Below are 26,564 nucleotides of genomic sequence, written 5' to 3' on the forward strand. Positions count from 1 at the left end.
CCAGGCACAGATGCGGCACTGTGCTCAGGATGTGCCCTAAATTCAGAAGGATTTGAATCACATGCCAGAAAATGATCCAACCCCTAACTGCGGCTATCATTATATTCCTCCCACCAATTGTATTATATCTACAGTAAAGTCATTTCAATACTGACCTGAAGAGTAGTAAATGCATTGGTCATTATCAGTCTCTGATCCAACAGGTCAATGACATGTATGCTATTAATCAAAAGAATACTCACTCTCTGGATAAATCTTGAACATTTTGACAAATCAAAAATATAAAAAGGACCTTAGAATTGTTCCAACATTTTATTTATATCAAGTTTAACACTGATGGGGAGAAATTCACAGTAATATACTATTAAATGTGAGTTTTAAATTAAAAAACTAAATGTTTACTCCCAGTAATAGAAATGCACGTTGTAGTGATATTTATACTTGGCCACAACATCATTGCAAAATCTGTCATCTGAAAACAAAAGCACAAGATATTTACAATTACACATCGCTGTATATCCGTTTCTTAACTGAGTAGTGCACTACACATAAAATATCTTTCACAAAAGGCACCAAGAACCATAGGAAAAACATTGCTGTATCCAGTGTCAAAATAAAAATAGATAATAATAATAATAAGTGAACCTCCCAGTGAAAATAAACTATTTCATGCTATTAGTCAAGAGGACCTTTGAATCACCAGAGGCACACTGAAGCTCATCTGCTGGATTAGATAGGTAGTGTACCACAATGGAATGAAATGTGAAAATATATTGGGCATTACTAGAGTTTATACTAAGATGAAATGCAATATACCAATCAATGTCTACTATATCATAGGCTTTATCCAGTGTACACTCAGGGTTCCGACAAACAGGGCCGAGACGTCTGTGCCTGACGCAGGGAAGAGTGAAGGGATGGATAAATTAAGTAGGCTTTATGGGACATCTTTTTGAGTGTAGACCCATTACATCTTTTGTTTGCCTGAATTTGTAGGTTTTACATACTAGTCAAGCTTCTGGGAGAGCGCGATGATCCCCTTTTGATACACTTAGGGTTCCAACATCTCAAGTGGGGATTAGGGGATTTTTTAAACAGTTGAGGAGCACTCTGTTATAAGCAAGCTTTTTTTGTTTTTGATTGCTTGATTCATTAGCCAAATTATTATTGAGAAATGATTGCAGACACAGGTGAAACTTGTTATTTGTGCACAATAGAACAAACAGGATGAAATTACATCCAGCAACCTGATATGGAAATGTTTGTGTAGAGATGACACCTACTAAGGGATATCAAAACAGAAAACGTGCTTTAAGAATCAATTTTGTAAATTGACCATAAGCATTGACTGATGTTGGTACTGAAATGATGACCAGACAACAATTAAACATGGCATCTTCTCAAAAAAGGAAGATAACAATACATAATACATTCATTTAGCAGATGTTCAGATGGGGTTGTGGGCCTCAGTCCTGTGATAAACTTCCTACTACAGTTTCTTTGTAGAGTCAAACACTTATCCAAGCAAATGTGACCTCACTTTTTCCTGGATATGATATTAAGCAAATATTTACATAACATTTTAAAAATAGGTCTGTGCTTTTAATAAAAAACAATAATTTAAAATTCAAGTTCATACATAAAGCCATTCCAAAGTTAAAACCAAATAATGTACAAATAAATCACTGATGTGCTAGAGACATACTGTAGTTTGTGATGAGATCAGTATTTTGTCAAGGAGTAGTTGTATTTGCAGATTTTCAATCATTTAAACTATAGGCACTGAGGGAAAGGGCCACAGGGAATTCAGCACTGTCCAAGGACACTTAGAAACTGTCCCAAACCACCTGCTCATGTACTACCCTGCACTCTCTTCGCTCTTCTCATAGGCTCCAAACATATACCTAGGTCATGTGCAAGGGAATTTGGACATCAATATTGAAATGCTTACATTTTCTATTCAAACGTTGTGACATTGAAATAATCAAACCAAATGGCAGAGAAAGTAGACCTGATTATGTGGAACACTCGATGTCCCAGGTGACAATAGTTTTGAACAGTGACATCCTGTCACAGGGACTCTTTTCATTGTTGCCAGGAGAATGAATGCATTATTCTCCACTTTGTTTCTCGGTTGAGTTAGTAAATGACAGATACTCAAACTGACTTTGTTCTTTATCAACTCTGGGACTGAAAACGTTGCTGATATACTCAACGTCCAGTTAAAAGAAAGGCCTTAAAACCTGGTGGAAAAGGTACAATTTGGGGCAAAACAATAATTTTTCTAGTTTGGTATCAACAATGTTTATGATCAAAGAATAGAACAGTGTTTTCCACTGGCATTTTTGAGAAAGAGTCAACTGTAAACAATAAGAGAAACAATTTGTAGTGATTTTCTGAGGTACTTCTGAGATTGTTCTCTGTCCCCAAAATGTTAATAGAACCAACAAAGGGAATACAAAAGGAAATGTTTGAAAGGGTCCGGAGGCTACCTCTGAACCACATCACTAATTTCCTTGATGCAGTTGTGCAAGTTGTCCAGAGCAGGGCTAGCCGCCGGGCCACTGAATGGTCCTCCGCTTCCAGAGGAGGACGATGCCCGCAGCTCCTGCAAACTGAGCTCTAATTTGCCCACGGCCTCTCGGAAGGCGAACTTGTTCCGCATCTGTGGGATGCAGTCCACGTAGCCTGAGCAGTAGTCTAGCAGCTGGTGGGCAGCGTCTAGGACCTGGCTGCTGGAGGAGGGCTCAGGGCTGCTGTGGAGGGCACCTCTCAGGCACTCAGCATACTCCAGCAGAGCCTCCTTACTGATCGTCTCTGGTTGAACCCTCTCTGCCTGCTGCCGAGTCCGACGCAGAAGCTTAGAGCCACCAGAGGGGACTGTGGATGAGCCAGTGCTGGTGGCACCGTTAGCCATCTTAGTAGGGGTAGTGTTGTTGGCAGAGGAAGAAGAGGCTGAAGGAGGTGGAGGCACTTGTGGTGGCGGCACTGACGGTCTCCCTGTTCCAACTTCCCTTACTCGTCCCGGCCGTTTCACCCCATCACCATTGACCTCCACAGCCACCCCGGCCTGCTCCTCTCCATCCCCGCTGTAGGAGTGTCCAAGGAGGCGCAGAGTGGGAGGGGGAGGTGGGGCACATTTAGGCTTGACCAGCCGTGGTCGGTCCCGGTCCGCTTGATGCTCTGATAGTAGTTTGAAGCGGTTCCCCTGAGAGTCCATCCCCACCAGGTGCACATCGGCCGAGCCATGCTTGAGTGTGGGCGAGATCAGCACTGGAACCTTGTGGTTGTGTGGAGCCGCTGACAGGCCTGATCCCACTGTTTTGGAGGGGGACGACCATCCCTGACGGTCCTGTCCTCCTGCCTCCTGAACCTCCCTACCCCGTAGAGTCCCCGAGGGACAATATGAATCTGCTTCACTCCCAACGCCAGGAGCTCTCACCACCCCACAGCTTCCCCCCACCACCCGGGGAAGCAGCTTGGCTTTAGGCCGGTCCCTGATCTGAGCTGTTCCCTCATCCATGTTACGGAGAAGGGTCTCAGAGGTGTGTGCTGCCCCGTTCTCAGGCTGCGAGGTGGTGGAGGCAGTGCGCTCTAGAGGAGGCTTACTGCGGTTCCTGGGTAAAGTCAGAGCCATCCTCTCCAGGTCAGGCAGCCCTGCAGACATGGAGGAGGTGGAATTGGACCTGGGGAAGGGCTTGGTTCCCCCACCCCCCTCCTCGGTCCCAGTGGACTTGCCAGTCCGTAGCCCTAAGGTCTTTTTGATGAGGCGGGGGGTGAAGAAGCCTGCCAGGCCTGCCCAGCTGCTGCTACTACTACTGCCCACCTGTGAGGGCGGCGCCCCAGAGGTGTGGTTGGCAGAGGCCTTTTGTCCAAAAGTGGCTCCACAGCAGCGTGACTGGACGTGGTTCCCCTCTCCGTGGGACGGTGAAAAGCCCAGGCCATCTGCCTGGGGAAGGGGAGGAGGAGGGGCGCTAAAGCCAGTCGTGGGCTCATACTTCTTGTGAGGCTGGGTCTCCATCTCCCTGAACGAGCTGCTCCTCTTGGGTGGCGTAGGCAGGCTCTGCTGCAGCTGGGAGGAGGGAGAGTTGGAGGAAGACTTCTTCTTCATGAAGGAACTGAAGAAGCCAGCCTTGCGGTCCCGTGTGAACGTGGTCTCCTTGGAGTCCTCCAAGAGACTGCTGGGGGATTTGTCCCTCTGTTTCCGAGGCAGAGCAGGAGAGCTGCCTGACCGGCCATCCCCTGCCAGCAGAGTGGCTGCCAGACCTGCAGAGAGCAGAGGACAGGGAGTTCAACAGGTACCAGACCTACAGAGGACAGGGAGTCAAACAGGTACCAGACCTGCAGAGAACTGAGGACAGGGAGTCAAACAGGTACCAGACCTACAGAGGACAGAGGACAGGGAGTCAAACAGGTACCAGACCTACAGAGGACAGAGGACAGGGAGTCAAACAGGTACCAGACCTACAGAGGACAGAGGACAGGGAGTTAAACAGGTACCAGACCTACAGAGAACAGAGGACAGGGAGTCAAACAGGCACCAGTCCTACAGAGAACAGAGGACAGGGAGTCAAACAGGTACCAGACCTACAGAGAACAGAGGACAGGGAGTCAAACAGGTACCAGACCTACAGAGAACAGAGGACAGGGAGTCAAACAGGTACCAGACCTACAGAGAACAGAGGACAGGGAGTCAAACAGGTTCCAGACCTACAGAAAACAGAGGACATGGAGTCAAACAGGTACCAGACCTACAGAGAACAGAGGACAGGGAGTCAAGCAGGTACCAGACCTACAGAGAACAGAGGACAGGGAGTCAAACAGGTACCAGACCTACAGAGAACAGAGAACAGAGGACAGGGAGTCAAACAGGTACCAGACCTACAGAGAACAGAGGACAGGGAGTCAAACAGGTCCCAGACCTACAGAAAACAGAGGACAGGGAGTCAAACAGGTACCAGACCTACAGAGAACAGAGGACAGGGAGTCAAGCAGGTACCAGACCTACAGAGAACAGAGGACAGGGAGTCAAACAGGTACCAGACCTACAGAGAACAGAGGACAGGGAGTCAAACAGGTACCAGACCTACAGAGAACAGAGAACAGGGAGTCAAACAGGTACCAGACTTACAAAGAACTGAGGACAGGGAGTCAAACAGGTACCAGACCTACAGAGAACAGGGAGTTAAACAGGTACCAGACCTACAGAGAACAGGGAGTTAAACAGGTACCAGACCTACAGAGAACAGTGAGTCAAACAGGTACCAGACCTACAAAGAACTGAGGACAGGGAGTTAAACAGGTACCAGACCTGCAGAGAACTGAGGACAGGGAGTTAAACAGGTACCAGACCTGCAGAGATCAGAGGACAGGGAGTTAAACAGGTACCATACCTACAAAGAACTGAGGACAGGGAGTTAAACAGGTACCAGACCTGCAGAGAACAGAGGACAGGGAGTCAAACAGGTACCAGAACTACAGAGAACAGAGAACAGGGAGTCAAAAAGGTACCAGACCTACAGAGAACAGGGAGTCAAACAGGTACCAGACCTACAGAGAACAGAGGACAGGGAGTTAAACAGGTACCAGACCTACAGAGAACAGAGGACAGGGAGTCAAACAGGTACCAGACCTACAGAGAACAGAGGACAGAGAACAGAGAGTTAAAAGGTACCAGACCCACAGAGAACAGGGAGTTAAAAAGGTACCAGACCTACAGAGAACAGAGGACAGGGAGTTAAACAGCTACCAGACCTACAGAGAACAGGGAGTTAAACAGGTACCAGACCTGCAGAGAACAGGGAGTTAAACAGGTACCAGACCTACAGAGAACAGAGAACAGAGGACAGGGAGTTACAGGTACCAGACCTACAGAGAACAGAGGACAGAGAACAGGGAGTTAAAAAGGTACCAGACCTACAGAGAACAGAGGACAGGGAGTTAAACAGCTACCAGACCTACAGAGAACAGGGAGTTAAACAGGTACCAGACCTGCAGAGAACAGGGAGTTAAACAGGTACCAGACCTACAGAGAACAGAGAACAGAGGACAGGGAGTTACAGGTACCAGACCTACAGAGAACAGAGAACAGGGAGTTAAAAAGGTACCAGACCCAATAACTTTGCGGTGACACCTTGTACTAGAGATGCGAAGCGGCTCTGTATGTGTAATAGATGAGCGCCAGAGTGAGCAAGTCACCAGCCTGAGTCAGAGAAATGAGTGAGAGTATAAGGGTTGACAGGAACATAAATCGCCTTTGGATTTTACACAAGAAAACATGCAATAAAACATGAATGACAACATGGCAAAAACCATACAAAATATGATCTGCTTTTAATTGAGGTATTGGTACATACGTATGTAGTCATTCTTAGTGATCTTTAGAGTTGTGTGTGTTGTGTGGGGAGGATGCAACAGACAGAGACCGGAGGATTACAATTCAAACCCTCAATCGTCATGTTAATAAAACAGATGGCAGACATGAGCGCAGACATGAGCGCAGACATGAGCGCAGACGCATACAAACAGACCTATTTACCCAGCTCCCTACAGCCCTTCAGGTAAGGGAGGAAGATAGAGAGAGGATTGAGAATGCCTTTAATCCAAACCCTTTCTCTGTTGTGATTGTGTAATGGCACCACCTGTGGTGACTACTGGGTGAGGTGTTCCTGTGACAGCAGCCCTTGTCCTCAGTCTACAGGCACGGTGGCGGGCAAGGCAGGTACCTGAGGGGCTGTGGGTGCTGGCTGTGTGTGTCTCCTGCCTGCAATCCAGACCCCCCTCGATGTTCTCCTTGTTCTCCGTATGCTTCTTGAGCGTGCGCGACTTGGAGGGCAGCAGGGGCATGTCGTGGCTGAAGGAGTGTGGTGACGGGCCATGGCCAGAGGAGGCCGTCTTACACAGCTCCTCTGCTACCTCTACAGAGAGTGAGAGGGAGCCACAGGAAAGGAATGCTTAATGAAGTGGACATTTACATTAGACCGTTATACATATTGAATCCCTTGCTAGAAATAGTAGTACTGCATTCACTGGAATAACTGAATAAATCAATGCTGAGTTTATAATGGTTCTCTGAAAGCCCTTCGTTCTCTCTGTACTCCCCTCACCTCAGTTCAGCCTGCCCTTTCCTCATCCTCACTCAAATATCATCCTCCGTCTCTCCCTGAGGCACCAGGCATGCTGTACCACTCTGAAAAGGCCCTACAGGAGATGTTTACGCATCATTAAAGGCCATTATCTCTCTTATGTCCACAAATGCATCCGCTTTAGTGCCAAAACTGACAGGCTTGAATAGTCAGGCAGCAGAAGGAAATGCCTCCAAGAGAAGTGTATCTGACCGTGTTTCAGCCATGAGGGTAGTAATGTGACTGTCGTATCTGACCGTGTTTCAGCCATGAGGGTAGTAATGTGACTGTGTCGTATCTGACCGTGTTTCAGCCATGAGGGTAGTAATGTGACTGTGTCGTATCTGACCGTGTTTCAGCCATGAGGGTAGTAATGTGACTGTCGTATCTGACCGTGTTTCAGCCATGAGGGTAGTAATGTGACTGTCGTATCTGACTGTGTTTCAGCCATGAGGGTAGTAATGTGACTGTCGTATCTGACCGTGTTTCAGCCATGAGGGTAGTAATGTGACTGTCGTATCTGACCGTGTTTCAGCCATGAGGGTAGTAATGTGACTGTCGTATCTGACCGTGTTTTAGCCATGAGGGTAGTAATGTGACTGTGTCGTACAAGTACCTTCAGAGATGCTGGAATCGTGGAACATTGTCTCAAAAGCCTGGTGGGTCTCGGCAAACGAGGGTCGGTCCAACGGGCTCCATTGCCAGCCTGATATCACACCAAAACAAAGTTAATGTTATTTCTTACTCCATTTAGGTTATAGAGCTTCTATGCAGGACATACGTGAATGGATGATAGTGCGAGGGACTGTGTGTGTGTACTGTGTGTGTGTGTACTAAGTGTGGTGCCCATACTCACAGGCTCTCATCAGCTCGTGGACCTTGGGTGGACAGCCCTCTGGCTGCTCCATGCGGTAGCCCTTCTCCAGCAGGTCGTATACCTGAGACAGGTCGATCCCTGGGTACGGAGACATACCGTACGTTGCTATCTCCCACAGCAGCACACCGAAAGCTGAAGGACGAGAGACCATCATAGGATGAGAAACACGCTCACACGAATGTTGACTGATTTAGTACACGCGATGACTGAAAATCTGGCTCTGACTCACCCCACACATCAGACTTGATAGAAAAGGTGTTGAAGGCCAGGCTCTCGGGGGCGGTCCACTTGATGGGGAACTTGGCTCCGGCGTGGGCCGTGTACGTGTCCCCTGTCATCAGCCTGCTCAGCCCAAAGTCAGCCACCTTCACCACGCTGTTCTCCCCCACCAGACAGTTCCTAGCCGCCAGGTCCCGGTGAATGAAGTTCTTCTTCTCCAGGTACTCCATGGCAGAGGAGATCTGCGTGGCCATGTAGAGCAGCACCACTGCGTTCACCTCTTCCCGGTCACACTCCCTCAGGTAGTCTAACAGGTTACCATGGGGCATGTACTCTGTCACGATGTAGAAGGGAGGCTCCAACGTACACACACCTGGACAGAGTCAAGCCAACAGAGGTCAGAGGTAACTACGCCTCGAGTCTAGAAACAGCCGGTAGATATCCCATGTGCTGTTAGTAAGTGGAGCTGTACTGTGAGCAGCACTGACCTAGCAACTGCACCAGGTTGGGATGTTTCACCTCCTTCATGACTGCTGCCTCTTTCAGGAACTCCTCCACCTCCATAGTGTCCTCCTGGAAGACAAACAAGCAGAAAGGTCAATATTCACTGGATTCATTCAATATCTTAGTATCAGGATACCAAGGTGAGCAGAACAAGTTAAACTGTGAATAAACAAACATATCTCCAACAGTAGTCGTTGCCCCCATTGAGTTTCATGTTGATGTAATACCGCATTTCACCAGCAGATGGTGACCATCAACCACTAAATACCACATCCCATTCATATTTCATGATCCCATAGAGGATTTCACAAAATAGACACACAAAAGATGGAGATTTTACATGCGTCCACCAATCTTTATAGAGAGACCAACCTTGAGTGTTTTAACTGCAACGGTGAGGTTGTATTTCTTCCAGACTCCCACGTACACCTCTCCGTACTGCCCCCCTCCCAGCTTGTGCTTCATGGTGATGTCGGTGCGCTCCATCTCCCACTTGTCGTGGATGGGCGACACACCGTAGACGGTGGGCTTGTTGCACTTGGGTGCCGGGTAGTGGAGCGTGGTGACCAGGCCATCGGCCACGGTGGAGTGGTGGTGGACCAGTTCGGCCAGGGTGCTGAAGCGGCTCTCTGCTGTGACGTAAACCTTGGGACAGAAAGACAGACAGGGACACACAGGGGTCAGCACCGTGAGGAGAAACAAGAGATGGCCAACAGAGACAGAGCAGGAAAATTAGCAGGGGCAGAGTAGTTTCACAACAAAAGTGAAGAAAAGGGTGAGAGACAGCCCATCTGTAGGTCCCAGACACTAGCTACCTTGCCATCTGAGGCGGTGTTGATGCGGTAGTGGTAGACACGCCCCTCGTAGCGCAGGGAGATGGACAGCTGTCCTGGGCTGCTCTCGCTCTCCCGGACCAGGAAGCTGCCGTTGATGAGGCTGCTTAGCAGGTATTCTGCAGCGCTGCGCGAAACGGGCCCGTGGTACCAGCTGTGCTTCTCCAGGCTGTTGACGGGCGTGATGTAGTTGCTTGGCACCCAGCCCTGGCCATTCTTGGAGCGCACCTCGCTCCACTCCCCATTCTGGTTGTAGCCGAGCACCCTCAGCTTCTCACCTGGGCAGAGAGGGACAAGGAGACAGTCAGGTAAAAGCACATCATCTTCAAACATTTAGACTTTAGGACATTATCACCCCTTGAAGTTGTTGGTTCCTTCATAGGGTTTAAATGGCCCCTATTGATGCTTCATTTAATACAGTCCCAAAAAGTAGGTCTGGGCTACGCATGTAGTGACTTGGATTGCTGCTTTGTTTGGGTCCTATGAGGTCAACGGTGGAGACGGGAGGGAGTGCCTCTTAAATAGAGACAGAGAATGCAGTACTATAGAGGAGCTGTGTGTCTGTGTAGCTGAAACACGCCCTGGCTGTCCGGCAGCTCTCTGCAGCCCTTCAAAGCTGCTCCCAGTGAGAGGATAATGACAGTGAGCTGTTATGGCAGCGACAAGACACGGCCTGGAGAGGGGACAGGGAGCGCCGCCAAGCTTTCTGCAACTTAACCTCTCTTCTCTCTCTCACCCTCCTACTCACTCTCCCTGTACATCATGGGCTGAGCTGAACATGCTGCAGACTCAATACCCTCTGGTGCCACAGAGGATACAGCTACAGGCTTTATTGACACTGGACAGCCGGGGAGGCAGAAAAACATTGGGCTGGCCTAACCACTCACACTAGACAGTTTCCTCTGCGACACACTGTGGGGAGCCAGAGAGCTCCGGGTGGAAACACAATGTCAGGCGCCTGCGGTGGACATTACTGGTCTGAGGCATGGCATTGATCTGAGGCATGGCATTGATCTGAGACATGGCATTGATCTGAGGCATGGCATTGATCTGAGGCATGGCATTGATCTGAGGCATGGCATTGATCTGAGGCATGGCATTGATCTGAGGCATGGCATTGATCTGAGGCATGGCATTGATCTGAGGCATGGCATTGATCTGAGGCATAGCATTGATCTGAGGCATGGCTTTGATCTGAGGCATGGCTTTGATCTGAGGCATGGCTTTGATCTGAGGCATGGCTTTGATCTGAGGCATGGCTTTGATCTGAGGCATGGCATTGATCTGAGGCATGGCATTGATCTGAGGCATGGCATTGATCTGAGGCATGGCATTGATCTGAGGCATGGCATTGATCTGAGGCATGGCATTGATCTGAGGCATGGCATTGATCTGAGACATGGCATTGATCTGAGACATGGCATTGATCTGAGACATGGCATTGATCTGAGACAGCGATTAAGGGCCGGCAGGGCCGCCAAGTCACTCTCTGTGATCACCCAGCAGGTGGATAAACCCTGCTGGGTTTATGCACCTGTTATTATTACAGTTGAAAGGATTCCACATTAAAAGTGCATTAGAGCCTAACAAGGGTGTGGGAGGGCAAGCCTGCCTGCCTCTCCCTTGGGCATGCAGTGACTCACAGTCTAAACATTAGCTCCATCTCAGGCAGCAGCAATGGGGCGACTGGTGAAGGCAGGCATCGGCTTAAGATATTTCTCCATCTTTAGCGAATGCTTTTATATCTGTTAATTTAAAAAGTCTGACTCTCCAAAATATTATGATTTTAAGCGCATTACCCAGGAGACAGCTCTTTGATCAGCAAACTGCTGCTGGGGAAAACAGGGACACGGATTAAATAAAAAGGGAAAGTAGAACAAGGATTGGAATAAACAAACATAGTTCACTGGAGGGTACCATGGTACTGTATTTTAGAGGATCTCCTGAAGAACTGACCTCCCCTGCAGAAGGTCCCCATACCTCGAAGCAAATCATCTTTAGATAAGGAGTGGTTTGCGATGATGCAGGGTGAGGAAATGAAACCAGGTTATCTATTGGGACGGCAGCTATTGATAAAAATCTCTGTCAGAATACATACCTTTCGTAATGCTCAGCGTGTTGTCGCCACTGGCAACAAAGTCATAAAGTGCAACAAAGAGGTTAGGGTCGCTTTCGGCAGCACCCAGCAGGTTCTCCTTGGAGCTCCAGCGCACCGCCTCCGTCAACGCTGCCGAGTCCAGGCCGAAGGGTCGGTGGAGGGCCTCTGGAGGGAGGGAAAGGGAGCGATAGAGAAAGAAAGCGGTCGGTGAATGGTTCAGTGAAAGTCAAGCGGACTAAAAATATCTGTTGAAATCTCAACTTCAAAATACATAAACCACATGAGTGCCCCAGATATGCCTAACAAAACACGTACCTACCTTTTAGGGACCCAAAACATGCATAAATTCTTTATTTCAACCAAAAATCAGTTTCTGTTCCTTTAACAATCTGCACTAATCAACTGTGAAATAGGCTACCATTTACCACTGCTAGCGTAATATCAATAGCTGTCCAATTAATAGGCAGCTGGAGTCTACCAACATAAACAGAAAGAGCTAAGTTGTAGCTACCCGAGAGTCTAGGCCCGTCCACATCCGTTACCCCCGTGTAGGGCCGGCATGTCAGCCTAACCCACTCTTTCTCAAAACTGCTGCTGGGTTGAAGGGTCCTCAAATACATACTCTGCATGTCCACGCTCAACATTGACTCGCTTCTTTTTCCAAACACACTAATCTGAGATCTGAGGACTAGGTCCTACAGGAAGTCACTACTTTCTTCTTCCCTGCCTGTATGTAAAGAGTGTAGTAGCTGTGGGGAGGGTCTCTGTCAGCGTCTGTGGGTCACCACGCCCACACAACATGCCTGAGCCTCAATAACTCCTTAACAGCTGCCAACAAACTCTAAAGCATGTCTGGACAGCTGCTGAGTGGGACTTACCCACTGTTAGGGAGAGAGGGAGACAAGTGAATTAAAGACAGGTAGAGGCATTGAAAAGAAAGTCGAGAGTTGGCATAAGATATATGTAAAAAAACAAAACAATGATTGCAAAGTTAAACAAACTATACAACTGTATGGACAAAGACTACTTTCACTCCGTTACCGTGGAATTACCCCAATACAACTAAGGAATGACTGGCTACACCAAAGTTTAAGTGATACATCTACAGTACAGTAAGTGACTGGTACCATCAGTGTCAGTCTGTGGTGGTCAGTAGCTAATGTTACAGTAAATATCATTTCTGAAAGGCATCATCCCTTCCTAATTACACTTCCTGGGTCGTTCCAAATTCAAAAAGCACAAGGAAGAGGATTGTTCTGGAATCGTTTCTGTAGTCAGAAACAGATACAATTAACATTCATGAAACATTTTGTTAAAATATAATTTGATCTGAGAAATTAAGCTAATTGATGACACCCAAATTGGCCATATTAATATCTAGGATTCAGATAATATTCAATAAATATAATACCAAACATCTTCCTACCTATTTCTTCCGTGGGTGGCTTTTGGCCATTATTTGGGGCGATGACTCGATAAGTTTTACTTTGACATTTTAAACAATTTACTATTTCCTACTACTACATTTACTTGAAGAACAGTGCAGATGCAAAGTTTGGTAACAGAATGACGGCACAAACGGCAAACCGTCATTCTGTTACCAAACTTCGCATCTGCTGCTCTGTTCATTGCCATCATTGGTTTTTGTTTGACATACATTTTAAAGTCTCAGTGTCATTCTGTTACAGTGGAATTGATCAAAAGCAATAGCATCTGAGAAGTTAAAGGGATAGTTCACAGCAGTTTATGGACAAGGTACGACAGCAATCCATGCTTTGGTCTGGTTTCTCTGGCACGGTTTCCACATGTTAAAGTTTTTGCATTTGTGGCACAAATCCCATTTAAGTCATTGGACAAATATGATCATTTTTCACACATCATGTCCAAAAGTATCTAAAATGTATTGTGAAGCTCAACAAAGTCACTGATAGATGATTTGAACATGATGCGCAAAAAAATTATATTATTGGTCCTATGGCTTGAATGGGATTTGTTCCAAATGCTAAAATGTTAAACTAAACCAGAAAATGGATTGCGGTCATCCTTTGTCGATAGACTGCATACAGGGTAAGGAAACCAATATGGCATTTTGGTGAACTTACCCTTTAAGATATACACTGTGTAAGACTGAGTTGAATTAAAGCTTAACCTCAACTATGAAGTCCTGCATCTTTTATTTCACCTTTATTTAACCAGGTAGGCTAGTTGAGAACAAGTTCTCATAAAGCATAGCAGTGTGAACAGACAACACAGAGTTACACATGGAGTAAACAATTAACAAGTCAATAACACAGTAGAAAAAAAGAGAGAGTCTATATACATTGTGTGCAAAAGGCATGAGGAGGTAGGCAAATAAAAAGTTGATCAAATGACCCAGATCTCCAAATCCAGCCTAATGAGTGTCACACGTGAAATAGGGAGTAAAACAGGAAACACACAGAACTATTAAAAGTACACACTGCTCCATTCTAAACACACAGAACTACGCATTGTGCCATTCTAAACACACAGAACTACGCATTGTGCCATTCTAAAACACACAGAACAACTAAAGTACACATTGCTCCATTCTAAACACGCAGAACTACTGAAGTACACATTGCTCCATTCTAAACACGCAGAACTACTAAAGTACACATTGCTCTATTCTAAACACACAGAACTACGCATTGTGCCATTCTAAACACGCAGAACAACTAAAGTACACATTGCTCTATTCTAAACACACAGAACTACGCATTGTGCCATTCTAAACACGCAGAACAACTACGGTACACATTGCTCCATTCTAAACACGCAGAACTACTAAAGTACACATTGCTCCATTCTAAACACGCAGAACTACTAAAGTACACATTGCTCCATTCTAAACACGCAGAACTACTAAAGTACACATTGCTCCATTCTAAACACACAAAACTAAAGTACACATTGCTCCATTCTAAACACACAAAACTAAAGTACACATTGCTCCATTCTAAACACAGAACTACTAAAGTACACATTGCTCCATTCAGCAAGCAAACTACACAGTACACTACATGGCAGCAGTATAGTTAATCTGTCAGGACATCTGCTAAGGACATTAAACTGGCCTAGTGGTCAGGTGTGACTCTGCCCTGTCTAGAGCTGATGCTCTCCCACCTTTGTTCCCCACCAGCATATGATGCAGGTCTGTCGCTGTCAACTGGCTCAGCCACAGCTCCCAGTACATCTTCCACTTATTCCCAGTCAGCCAGGGCAATCCCAGTACAGATGCCTGACCCAGTCAGCAAGGACAATCCCAGCCAGGACAATCCTAGTACAGACGTCTGACGAGTTCCCTCTCTCTTAAAACTTCTCCACAGAGGGACTGGGTGGGAGGGAGGGAGAGAGGGGCTCGCTGTGTGTGTGAGACATAGGAAATCTGAGCTCACTGGGGGAGGTGAGTTGTGGTGGAGGTCTCTTGAGGAACAGAGCAGAGGGGTAGGGGCAGTCTTGAGGTCAACAGCAGATGGCTGTTGCTGAGATGCCACTTGCTGAGATACACTCATAGCCTCCAGGGGCAAGAGGCACTACAACTGCTACAGGCCCTGAATTTCCTAATGTCAGAAGAACACTGCTCAAGCATATCACACTATTACAAATATTTTTATTCAGTCAGCCTCAAGCCTATTTTTAACTGAGAGCTGGAGAATTTCAACTCATAAAGACTAAGACTCAGAAAACGGCTAAATGTATTAATTCAAATCAGTCCATTTTTTTTAATCAATTAAGATTGATCTTTGAATAAGAGTTTGGTCAATCAATGTTGACAGAAATATAGCTGATCCCTGAAATATTAACAACTAAGCAACAACCACCGTTTGGCAAAACCATGTAAAAGGTTCCATAGCTGGCGGCCCGCGGGCCAAAATTTGCCCCCCCAAGTTGTGAGCAATACAAGTAATAATTATACAGTACCAGTCAAAAGTTGGGACCCACCTAGTCATTCAAAGGTTTTTCTTAATTTGTATTATTTTCTACATTGTAGAACAATAGTGAAGACATTAAAACTATGAAATAACATATGGAATTATGTAGTAACCAAAAAAAGTGTTAAACAAATTAAAATATGTTATTTTTGAGATTCTTCAAAGTAGCCACCCTTTACCTTGATGACAGCTTTGCACACACTTGGCATTCTCTCAACCAGCTTCACCTGAAATGTTTTTCCAATAGTCTTGAAGGAGTTTCCACATATGCTGAGCACTTGTTGGCTGCTTTTCCTTCACTCTGCGATCGATCTCCAACCATCTCAATTAGGTTGAGGTTCGGTGATTGTGGAGACCAGGTAATCTGATGCAGCACTACACAACTCTCCTTCTTTGTCAAATAGCACTTACACAGCCTGGAGGTGTGTTGGGTCATTGTCCTGTTGAAAAAAATAAATAAAAATGATAGTCCCACTAAGCGCAAACCAGATGTGATGGTGTATCGCTGCAGAATGCTGTGGTAGCCATGCTGGTTAAGTGTGCCTTGAATTCTAAATAAATCACTGAGTCTCACCAGCAAAGCACCATCACACCACCTCCTCTATGCTTCTTGGTAGGAACCGCACATGCAGAGATCCGCTCACCAACTCTGCATCTCACAAAGACCAAAAGGACAGATTTCCACCGGTCTAATGTTCATGTTTCTTGGACTAGAAAGACTTCTGATTGGTGTCTTTTAGTACTGGTTTCTTTGTAGAAATGTGTCTGTTACTTGAACTCTGTGAATCATTTATTTGGGCTGCAATTTCTGAGGCTGGTAAATAATGAACTTATCCTCTGCAGCAGAGTTAACATGTGGTTTTCCTTTCCTGTGGCGGTCCTCATAAGAGCCAGTTTCATCATAGCGCTTGATGGTTTTTGCAACTACACTTGAATAAACGTTCAAAGTTCTTAATTTTACACATTGACTGACCTTCATGTCTTAAAGTAATGATGGACTGTTGTTTCTCTTTGCTTATTTGAGCTGTTCTTGCCATAATATGGACTTGGTCTTTTACCAAATAGGGCTATCTTCTGTATACCACCCCTACCTTGTCACAACACAACTGTTTGGCTCAAATGCATTAAGGAAAGAAATTCCACAAATTAATTTTTAACAAGGCACACCTGTAAATTGAAATGCATTCCAGGTGACTACCTCATGAAGCTGGTTGAGAGAATGCCAAGAGTGTGCAAAGCGGTCATCAAGGTAAAGGGTGGCTACTTTGAAGAATCTCAAATATATTTTGATTTGTTTAAGCCTTTTTGGTCACTCCATGATTCCATATGTGTTATTTCATAGTTTTGATGTCTTCACTATTATCCTACAATGTAGAAAACAGTAAAAATAAAGAAAAACCCTGGAATGAGTAGGTGTATCCAACCTTTTGACTGGTACTGTATATATTTTGGACATAAGACAGTAAAAATACCAACTCTGTTCCAAGTATTCCACGCATAATAGAGAGATACATGTCATCACATACAAATGTAAGCATGGTTTGAAATGGTTGTGTTTTCGTCAATTATTTTACAAATGATTTGTAATTATGTTCCGGCCCCTTGACCATCCTCAAAAAATTCTGCCCGCAGCTGAATCTGGTTGACTATTCCTCAGTGAAGCTGTTTACAACATGAGATTGACCCACACCAGTTGGTATGTCATGCATGAGGTACGTCGTGTGCCTGTCAGTGTGCCTGTATGGGTGCGTGTGCACATGTGTGTGTGCCTTTGTGCGGTTGCAGAGGGCAGAGGACTGTGAGCAGGGACTTGACCAGTGTTTGGGTATGAGCAGCAGGCACAGTTCCAGCCCCAGACAGCTGAGACAGTGGTGCCCCTCCAGTTCTGCTTCAGCTCAATGGGCATATTGAGACACCGACTCCCCTGGTCACCCTACCCCACCCTCTACCACTCCTGCAGCTGTTGGTAGGGTCTGTCCAGGCAAGTGGCAGCTGAACCAGCCACCTCTGCACCCTCCCAATCTCTGTGCAGGACCACATGTGAATCCTTTCACGGTGCCCTGTCAGAATACATAGCTTAACCCAACACATGACCAGGCCTCAGTCAGTGTAAAACAGTTAGCTAGTTATGAGTATTACAAGGAGACACCACTGAAACCATCTAAAACACAAGCAGTATTATGCACTACTGCCTGCTGGCCTGGGAATATCTTTAGCCACAGAGCAAAACAAAGCAACATCATGGCTATAAATACCTCCTGAATGATCACAGCTTTCAGATAGAGAGCTGGAGGAAATGTTAACAATAAGCTGAGACAATGTCACGGATGAGAGGCACACAGCACAAGACAAATCCTGTCGCGGCCGGGCCAAACAGCCAGAGAATTAATGTGGGATGAACACAGACAGACAGGCCTTTGGTTAGAGGAACAGTTGATCAGAACAGACAGACATGCTTTTAGCTGAACAGACATGGACTGCAGAGGACAGTGCCACTTCAACTCCACTCTAAAGAGGGCAGTTGTACAGACAGAGATCCCCATGCAGCAGTCTAGTGGAGAGGCTGAGTGGCTGAGGAGAGGCAGAGTTGGCAGTAGCCATCTGTTGTTGTTAACGAGGACACATAAATGACCCATTCACATCAAATCACAACAGTGGGGAGTCAATCTCTGGGTGTTGGTTTGATTAGGAAAAGTGGATTGTCATCCTTAATTGATTACCTCCAGGCAAAGTGAGCATTAGTATCAACTTGACAAGTCTTCCATGCAACCTGATTTCAACACAGCAGGGGCTAATAATATTCTTCCAGAGTTGAGTTACATTGTTCAACAGCACTGCTGGGGTAAGCATTTAGAACAATAAACACAACCCAAAAAACCAGAGACAATTCTAAATCACGAAACCTTCCTTAAAAACACAGATCACCCAACTACTGAATTAGGCCAACACATTTAGGTAACACACTCACAATTACCATAATTGATTCCCAACTTTTCCTAATCAGGGGGATTAAAATGAACAGCTGAAGTTGGATCCAGACAGATTTGAGGGGCTTTAGAAGTGGTGATGGTTGTACAAACCATAATGGAAGAGGACAGCACCAGAGCCCTTTAGGTCTGGCCAGCGCCTTAGCTGTGCTAGTAATAAGCCTTACGAGCAGGACCCCCCCCCCTACTCATCTACATCCTATTCCCATAAATGTCAGTGAGCAAATAATGAGACACCGGGGTGTTGGGAAACGCCATGTACCATTCATCTATAGCCTGTGCTCCACTAGGCATACAGCAATTACAGACTGGACAGCGTAAATCAGTCACCCTAATAATGGGGCTCTAGCCCATCGCCTGCCCACCATGGCCCTTTAATTGGTTAATGTGGAGTAAGTGCGTCCCTCCAGGCTCACTCACAACACAGTAAGTATTGGTCTATATAGCTCTCTGCAGTGGACTAGAGGAAGGCCATCCACAATCCCTCACATTCTGCCTTTAATCTTCCTCTTCAGGATGCACATAGTGAGGCTGAAAAATATTCCATCCATGTTCATGTTGAGGTTTGTGTGAGCAAAACCAAAATACAACACCACACTATTATTGTCTCAATTAACTCCTGCAAAATGCTAAGTTACAGTACACAGTATTGTTAGTTTGGAACAACGAAAAGTGATGAGTGGAAAATTAAGTCACTTGAAAGTCATGGCATTTGGCATGCCTCCATAGATGTGCCTGCTTGTTCTGTTTACGACAAACATTTCAAGAGAACCTCTATTTTGTAACATGTGTGCAGCTCATTGGTTCACTCAGTTTGTACTACCTGAAGTACTTGTTCTTCCTGGTCTGGCAGTAGTCTACCGTTGTGTTGTGCTGGGCTGGGCTCTGTGACACAGCAGAAGGGTGGAGGTATGATTGGCATCATCCACCATAAGGATATGATCCAGCAGATCCCAGGAGAGGCTCAGACAGGCAGACCGATAGGAGGGTCTTTCCCAATCGGATGGGGTGATATTGTAACTAACTAATCACCACTCAGCAGCATCACTCAGGAGAAGAGTCCCTGTTCCTGAGAATCTATTCTAGACACAGTGTTTACTGGATCACTGTTTCTGAGAACCTGTCCCAGTCAGTGTTTCCCCCACCAGGGCCAAAGGCAGACCCTCCCAGTCACTCTCCCATTGACACAACAAAGACCTGGGTGGAATGCCAGAACAGAACACCATGAGTGATGCTCACTTTACATCCTCCTCTTCATCTCAGAGAACAAATGACAGGTTTGAAGCCAGAGATGCTCCTACCTTCTCCCTTATGGTACCGAGTCCCCACATGCCTTTAACACAATAACATGCTTAGCCACAGGCTCTTTCAAGAGTAAACGTGTAAAATACTCTAAGAGGTTGTGTGGTGGGGTATGAAAGCAGGAGAAACCTAAGAGCATTGATTAATATGAAACTACCAGATTCCTGTAGAGAAGATGACTAACCCTGGCTAACCCAACCTAGCCAGGATCCAGGTGATGACACAGGTTCAAGTGGTGGGAAGTATTTAATAAGATGAGTCTGAGCTTTCTGGTTTTAGGGGGCTTTCAAACCGAATTGGTTGCGTTTTGCTGCAGGTGAGAACGCAGTCCGGACCAAACACAGGAAAATAACCAGTAGCGCAGTATTATTGGTTGTTTGACAGAGAACATTTAATTAAATGCAGCATCAATATGGGTAAATCCATTTGAATTCAATAACTGCATACCCTTTGATTTAAAAGAAAACTTTCCTTAAATGTTTGCCCATGGAAGAAGTGGTCAGAAAGTGACTTTTTGGAGCTGAATGCCAAAACATTCAGGAGATAAAAGTGCTCAAAGTTGACCCATTTGGCATACCCCAACATACCATGAGACATCTATGTCTTAATCACTGGAAAAGATAAATGGTGTAGTTGGATATCATTTTAAAGCTATTAGATAATATACACACACACACACACAATTGAAGTCGGAAGTTTACATACATTAGTTTGGTAAATCCGACCACAAGTCTATTCTCCCGATTTCTGCGTACAAGCAAAAATTAAAGCAGGAAGCACCAGTGACTCGGTCTATTAAAAAAGTGGTCAGATGAAGCAGATGTTAAACTACAGGACTGTTTTGCTAGCACAGACTGGAACATGTTCCGGGATTCCTCCAATGGCATTGAGGAGTACACCACACCAGTAACTGGCTTTATCAATAAGTGCATCGAGGACGTCGTCCCCACAGTGACTGTACTTACATACTCCAACCCGAAGCCACGGATTACAGGCAACATTCGCACTGAGCTAAAGTGTAGAGCTGCCGCTTTCAAGGTGCGGGTATCTAACACAGAAGCTTACAAAAAAACCTGCTATGCCCTGCAACGAACCATCACTAAGGCAAAGCGTCAATACAGGGCTAAGATTGAATTGTACTACACCGGCTCCGACGCTCATCTTGTGGCATGCAAACTATTACAGACTAAAGGGAAACACAGCCGCAAGCTGTCCAGTGACACGAGCCTACCAGACGAGCTAAATCACTTCTATGCTCACGTCGAGGCAAGCAACACTGAGGCATGCATGAGAGCATCAGCTGTTCCGGACGACTGTGTGATCACGCTCTTCGTAGCCGACGTGAGTAAGACCTTTAAACAGGTCAACATACACAAGGCTGCGGGGTCAGACGGATTACCAGGATGTGTGCTCCGGGCATGTGCTGACCAACTGGCAGGAGTCTTCACTTACATTTTCAACATGTCCCTGTCAGTCTGTAATACCAACATGTTTCAAGCAGACCACCATAGTCCTTGTGCCCAAGAACACAAAGGCAAACTGCCTAAATGACTACAGACCCGTAGCACTCACTTCCGTAGCCATGAAGTGCCTTGAAAGGTTGGTAATGGCTCACATCAACACCATTATCCCAGAAACCCTAGACCCACTCCAATTTGCATATCGCTCAAACAGATCCACAGATGACGCAATCTTTATTGCATTCCACATTGCCCTATCCCAACTGTACAAAAGGAACATTTATGTGAGAATGCTATTCATTGACTACAGCTCAGCGTTCAACACCATAGTACCCTCAACGCTAAGCTAAGGATCCTGGGACTAAACACCTCCCTCTGCAACTGGATCCTGGAGGGTAGGTAGCAACACATCTCCCACGTTGATCCTCAAAACTGGAGCTCCCCAGGGGTGTGTGCTCAGTCCTCTGTTCACCCACGACTGCATGGCCAGGCACGACTCCAACACCATCATTAAGTTTGTAGACGACACAACAGGGCCTGATCACCGACAACCACGAGACAGCCTATAGGGAGGAGGTCAGAAACCTGGCCGGGTGGTGCCAGAATAACAACATATCCCTCAACGTAACTAAGACAAAGGAGATGATTGTGGACTACAGGAAAAGGAGGACCGAGCACGACCCCATTCTCATCGACGGGGCTGTAGTGGAGCAGGTTGAGAGCTTCAAGTTTCTTGGTGTCCACATCAACAACAAACTAGAATGGTCAAAACATACCAAGATAGTCGTGAAGAGGGCACGACAAAGCCTATTCCCCCTAAGGAAACTAAAAAGATTTGGCATGGGTCCTGATATCCTCAAAAGGTTCTACAGCTGCAACTTCGAGAGCATCCTGAACGGTTGCATCACTGCCTGGTACGGCAATTGCGCTGCCTCTGACCGCAAGGCACTACAGAATAGAAGTCGACGGATTATGATTTTTCAACGCAGATACCGATACCGATTATTGGAGGACCAAAAAAGCCGATACCGATTAATCGGCCGATTTAAAACTTTAAATCTTTGTAATAATGACAATTACAACAATACTAAATGAACACTTATTTTAACTTAATATAATACATCAATAAAATCAATTTAGCCTCAAGTAAATAATGAAACATGTTCAATTTGGTTTAAATAATGCAAAAACAAAGTGTTGGAGAAGAACGTAAAAGTGCAATATGTGCGATGTAAGAAAGCTAACGTTAACGTTCCTTGCTCAGAACATGAGAACATATGAAAGCTGGTGGTTCCTTTTAACATGAGTCTTCAATATTCCCAGGTAAGAAGTTTCAGGTTGTAGTTATTATAGGAATTATAGGACTATTTCTCTCTATACCATTTGTATTTCATTAACCTTTGACTATTGGATGTTCTTATAGGCACTTTAGTATTGCCAGTGTAACAGTATAGCTTCCGTCCCTCTCCTAGCTCCTCCCTGGGCTCGAACCAGCAACCCAACGACAACAGCCACCACATCGAAGCAGCGTTACCCATGCAGAGCAAGGGAAACAACCACCCCAAGGCTCAGAGCGAGTAGCGCGCGCTAACTAGCCAGCCATACTCCACTTTAATGTTTTATTCCTCTATTATGGGGAGTACCACCACGCTCTTTCTGGTATAAATAGCCAGAAAATGGGCTTCTTGTACAATGATCAGAGTCATATTTTACATGAAGTTTTCAGTGTCAGGGAGAAAGTTAATTCATAATAACACATTCAGAAATGTGTTGTTTGGTTGCATTTTCTGTATGACTTATCGATCTCATCTCAGGAGTTGATAGGCTTGAAGTCATAAACAGCGCAATGCTTGACGCACAGCAAAGAGCTGCTGGCAAAATGCACGAGAGTGCTGTTTGAATGAATGTTTACGCGCCTGCTTCTGCCTACCACCGCTCAGTCAGATACTTAGATACTTGTATGCTCAGTCAGATTATATGCAACGCAGGACACGCTAGATAATATCTAGTAATATCATCAACCATGTGTAGTTAACTAGTGATTATGATTGATTGTTTTTTTATAAGAAAAGTTTAATGCTAGCTAGCAACTTACCTTGGCTTACTACATTTGCGTGACAGGCAGTCTCCTTGTGGAGTGCAACGAGAGAGAGGCAGGTCGTTATTGCGTTGGACTAGTTAACTGTAAGGTTGCAAGATTGGTTCCCTCGAGCTGACAAGGTGAAAATCTGTCGTTCTGCCCCTGAACGAGGCAGTTAACCCACCGCTTCTAGGCCGTCATTGAAAATAAGAATGTGTTCTTAACTAGTTAAATAAAGATTAAATAAAAAGGTGTAAAAAAATAAATAAATAAATAAATAAATAAATAAATAAATAAATATCGGCGCCCAAAAATACCGATTTCCGATTGGTATGAAAACTTGAAAATCGGCCCTAATTAAATCGGCCATTCCGATTAAATCGGTCAACCTCTACTAGAGGGTAGAGCGAACGGCCAAGTACGTCACTGGGGCTAAGCTGCCTGCCATCCAGGACCTTGACACCGCCAGAGGAAGGCCCTAAAAACTGTCAAAGACCACAGCCACCCCAGTCATAGACTGTTCTCTCTACTACCGCATGGCAAGCAGTACCGGAGTGCCAAGTCTAGGACAAAAAGGTTTCTCAACAGTTTTTACCCCCAAGCCATAAGACTCCTGAACAGGTAATCAAATGGCTACCCGGACTATTGTCATTGTGTGCACCGTCCTATTTTTACACTGCTGCTACTCTCTGTTTATCATTCCTGCATAGTCACTTTAACTATACATTCATGTACATACTACCTCAATTGTGCCCGACCAACCAGTGCTCACACACATTGGCTAACCGGGCTATCTGGATTGAGTCCCGCCACCCACCACCAACCCCTCTTTTACGCTACTGCTACTCTCTGTTCATCATTTATGCATAGTCACTTTAACCATATCTACATGTACATACTACCTCAAATCAGCCTGACTAACCGGTGTCTGTATGTAGCCTCGCTACTTTCATACCCTCGCTACTGTATATAGCCTGTCTTTTTACTGTTGTTTTATTTCTTTACTTACCTATTGTTCACCTAACACCTTTTTTTGCACTGTTGGTTAGAGCCTGTAAGTAAGCATTTCAATGTAAGGTCTACTACACCTGTTGTATTCGTCACACTTGACAAATAAACTTTGATTTGATTAATTAAAACTCGTATTTCAACCACTCCACAAATTTCTTGTTAACAAACTATAGTTTTGGCAAGTCGGTTAGGACATCTACGTTGTGCATGACACAAGTAATTTTTACAACAATTGTTACCAGACAGATGATTTCACTTATTATTCACTGTATCACAATTCCAGTGGTTTACATACAATAAGTTGACTGTGCCTTTAAGCAGCTTGGAAAATTCCAGAAAATGATGTTATGGCTTTAGAAGCTCCTGGTAGGCTAATTGGCATCATTTGAGTCAATTGGAGGTGTACCTGTGGATAGATTTCAAGGCCTACCTTCCAACTCAGTGCCTCTTTGCTTGACATCATGGGAAAATCAAAAGAAATCAGCCAAGACTTCAGAAAGAAAATTGTAGAACTCCACAAGTCTGGTTCATCCTTGGGACCAATTTCAAAATTCCTGAAAGTACCACGTTCATCTGTACAAACAATAGTACGCAAGTATAAACACCATGGGAACACGCAGCCGTCATACCGCTCAGGAAGGAGATGCATTCTGTCTCAGAGATGAACGTACTTTGGTGCGAAAAGTGCAAATCAATCCCTGAACAATAGCAAAGGACCTTGTGAAGATGCTGGAGGAAACAGGTACAAAAGTATCTCAAGACATCAGTCAGAAAGTTAAAGCTTGGACGCAAATGGGTCTTCTGGGACAATGACCTCAAGCATACTTTCAAAGTTGCGGCAAAATGGCTTAAGGACAACAAAGTCAAGGTATTGGAGGGGCCATCACAAAGCCTTGACCTAGATCCTATAGAACATTTGTGGGCATAACTGAAAAAGTGTGTGTGAGCAAGGAGGCCTGCTAACCTGACTCAGTTACACCAGCTCTGTCAGGAGGAATGAGCCAAAATTGGGAAGCTTGTGGAAGGCTACCTGAAACGTTTGACCCAAGTTCAACAATTTAAAGGCAATGCTACCAAATTCCAATTGAGTGTACAGTGGGGCAAAAAATTATTTAGTCAGCCACAAATTGTGCAAGTTCTCCCACTTAAAAAGATGAGAGGCCTGTCATTTTCATCATAGGTACACTTCAAATATGACAGACAAAACGAGGGGAAAAAAATCCAGAAAATAACATTGTATGATTTTTAATGATTGTATTTGCAAATTATGGTGGAAAATAAGTATTTGGTCAAATGTTTTTGTTAATCTCAATACTTTGTTATATACCCTTTGTTGGCAATGACAGAGGTCAAACGTTTTCTGTAAGTCTTCACAAGGTTTTCACACACTATTGCTGGTATTTTGGCCCATTCGTCCATGCAGATCTCCTCTAGAGCAGTGATGTTTTGGGGCTGTTGCTGGGCAACACGGACTTTCAACTCCCTCCAAAGATTTATGGGGTTGAGATCTGGAGACTGGCTAGGCAACTCCAGGACCTTGAAATGTTTCTTACGAAGCCACTCCTTCGTTGTCCTGGCGGTGTGTTTGGGATCATTGTCATGCTGAAAGGCCCAGCCACGTTTCATCTTCAATGCCCTTGCTGATGGAAGGAGGTTTTCACTCAAAATCTCACGATACATGGCCCCATTCACTCTTTCCTTTACACGGATCAGTCGTCCTGGTCCCTTTGCAGAAAAACAGCCCCAAAGCATGATGTTTCCACCCCCATGCTTCACAGTAGGTATGGTGTTTTTTGGATGCAACTCTTTGTCCTCCAAACACGACGAGTTGAGTTTTTACCATAAAGTTATATTTTGGTTTCATCTGACCATATGACATTCTCCCAATCTTCTTCTGGATCATCCAAATGCTATCTAGCAAACTTCAGACTGGGCTGGACATGTACTGGCTTAAGCAGGGGGACACGTCTGGCACTGCAGGATTTGAGTCCCTGGCGGCGTAGTGTGTTACTGATGGTAGGCTTTGTTACTTTGGTCCCAGCTCTATGCAGGTTCACTAGGTCCCCCCCATGTGGTTCTGGGATTTTTGCTCACCGTTCTTGTGATCATTTTGACC

General features: G+C 45.3%; 1 protein-coding gene across 7 annotated transcripts in view; it reads right to left on the reverse strand.

Annotated features, from left to right (window-relative positions):
- Positions 1–293: 293 nt before the first annotated feature.
- LOC110524437 (tyrosine-protein kinase ABL2) overlaps positions 294–26,564 on the reverse strand; it is a 43,788-nt gene continuing 17,517 nt past the window's right edge. For 4 of the 7 annotated variants that reach the window (XM_036978218.1, XM_036978222.1, XM_036978220.1 and 1 more), the window contains 9 exons: positions 11,656–11,820; positions 9,540–9,835; positions 9,097–9,369; positions 8,709–8,793; positions 8,231–8,593; positions 7,981–8,133; positions 7,741–7,830; positions 6,726–6,917; positions 294–4,266 (listed from right to left, as the gene is read on the reverse strand). In XM_036978218.1, the coding sequence (XP_036834113.1) occupies positions 2,489–4,266; positions 6,726–6,917; positions 7,741–7,830; positions 7,981–8,133; positions 8,231–8,593; positions 8,709–8,793; positions 9,097–9,369; positions 9,540–9,835; positions 11,656–11,820 (3,395 nt within the window). In that variant the 3' untranslated portion in view covers positions 294–2,488. Of the gene's footprint in view, positions 4,267–6,725; positions 6,918–7,106; positions 7,201–7,740; positions 7,831–7,980; positions 8,134–8,230; positions 8,594–8,708; positions 8,794–9,096; positions 9,370–9,539; positions 9,836–11,655; positions 11,821–12,166; positions 12,519–14,799; positions 15,197–26,564 lie in introns of those variants that run through there. The other 3 variants (XM_036978223.1, XM_036978221.1, XM_021604063.2) reach the window with 3 other exon arrangements.

The sequence above is a fragment of the Oncorhynchus mykiss genome, chromosome 5, assembly GCF_013265735.2.
Source record: "Oncorhynchus mykiss isolate Arlee chromosome 5, USDA_OmykA_1.1, whole genome shotgun sequence".
Taxonomy (NCBI): Eukaryota; Metazoa; Chordata; class Actinopteri; order Salmoniformes; family Salmonidae; genus Oncorhynchus; species Oncorhynchus mykiss.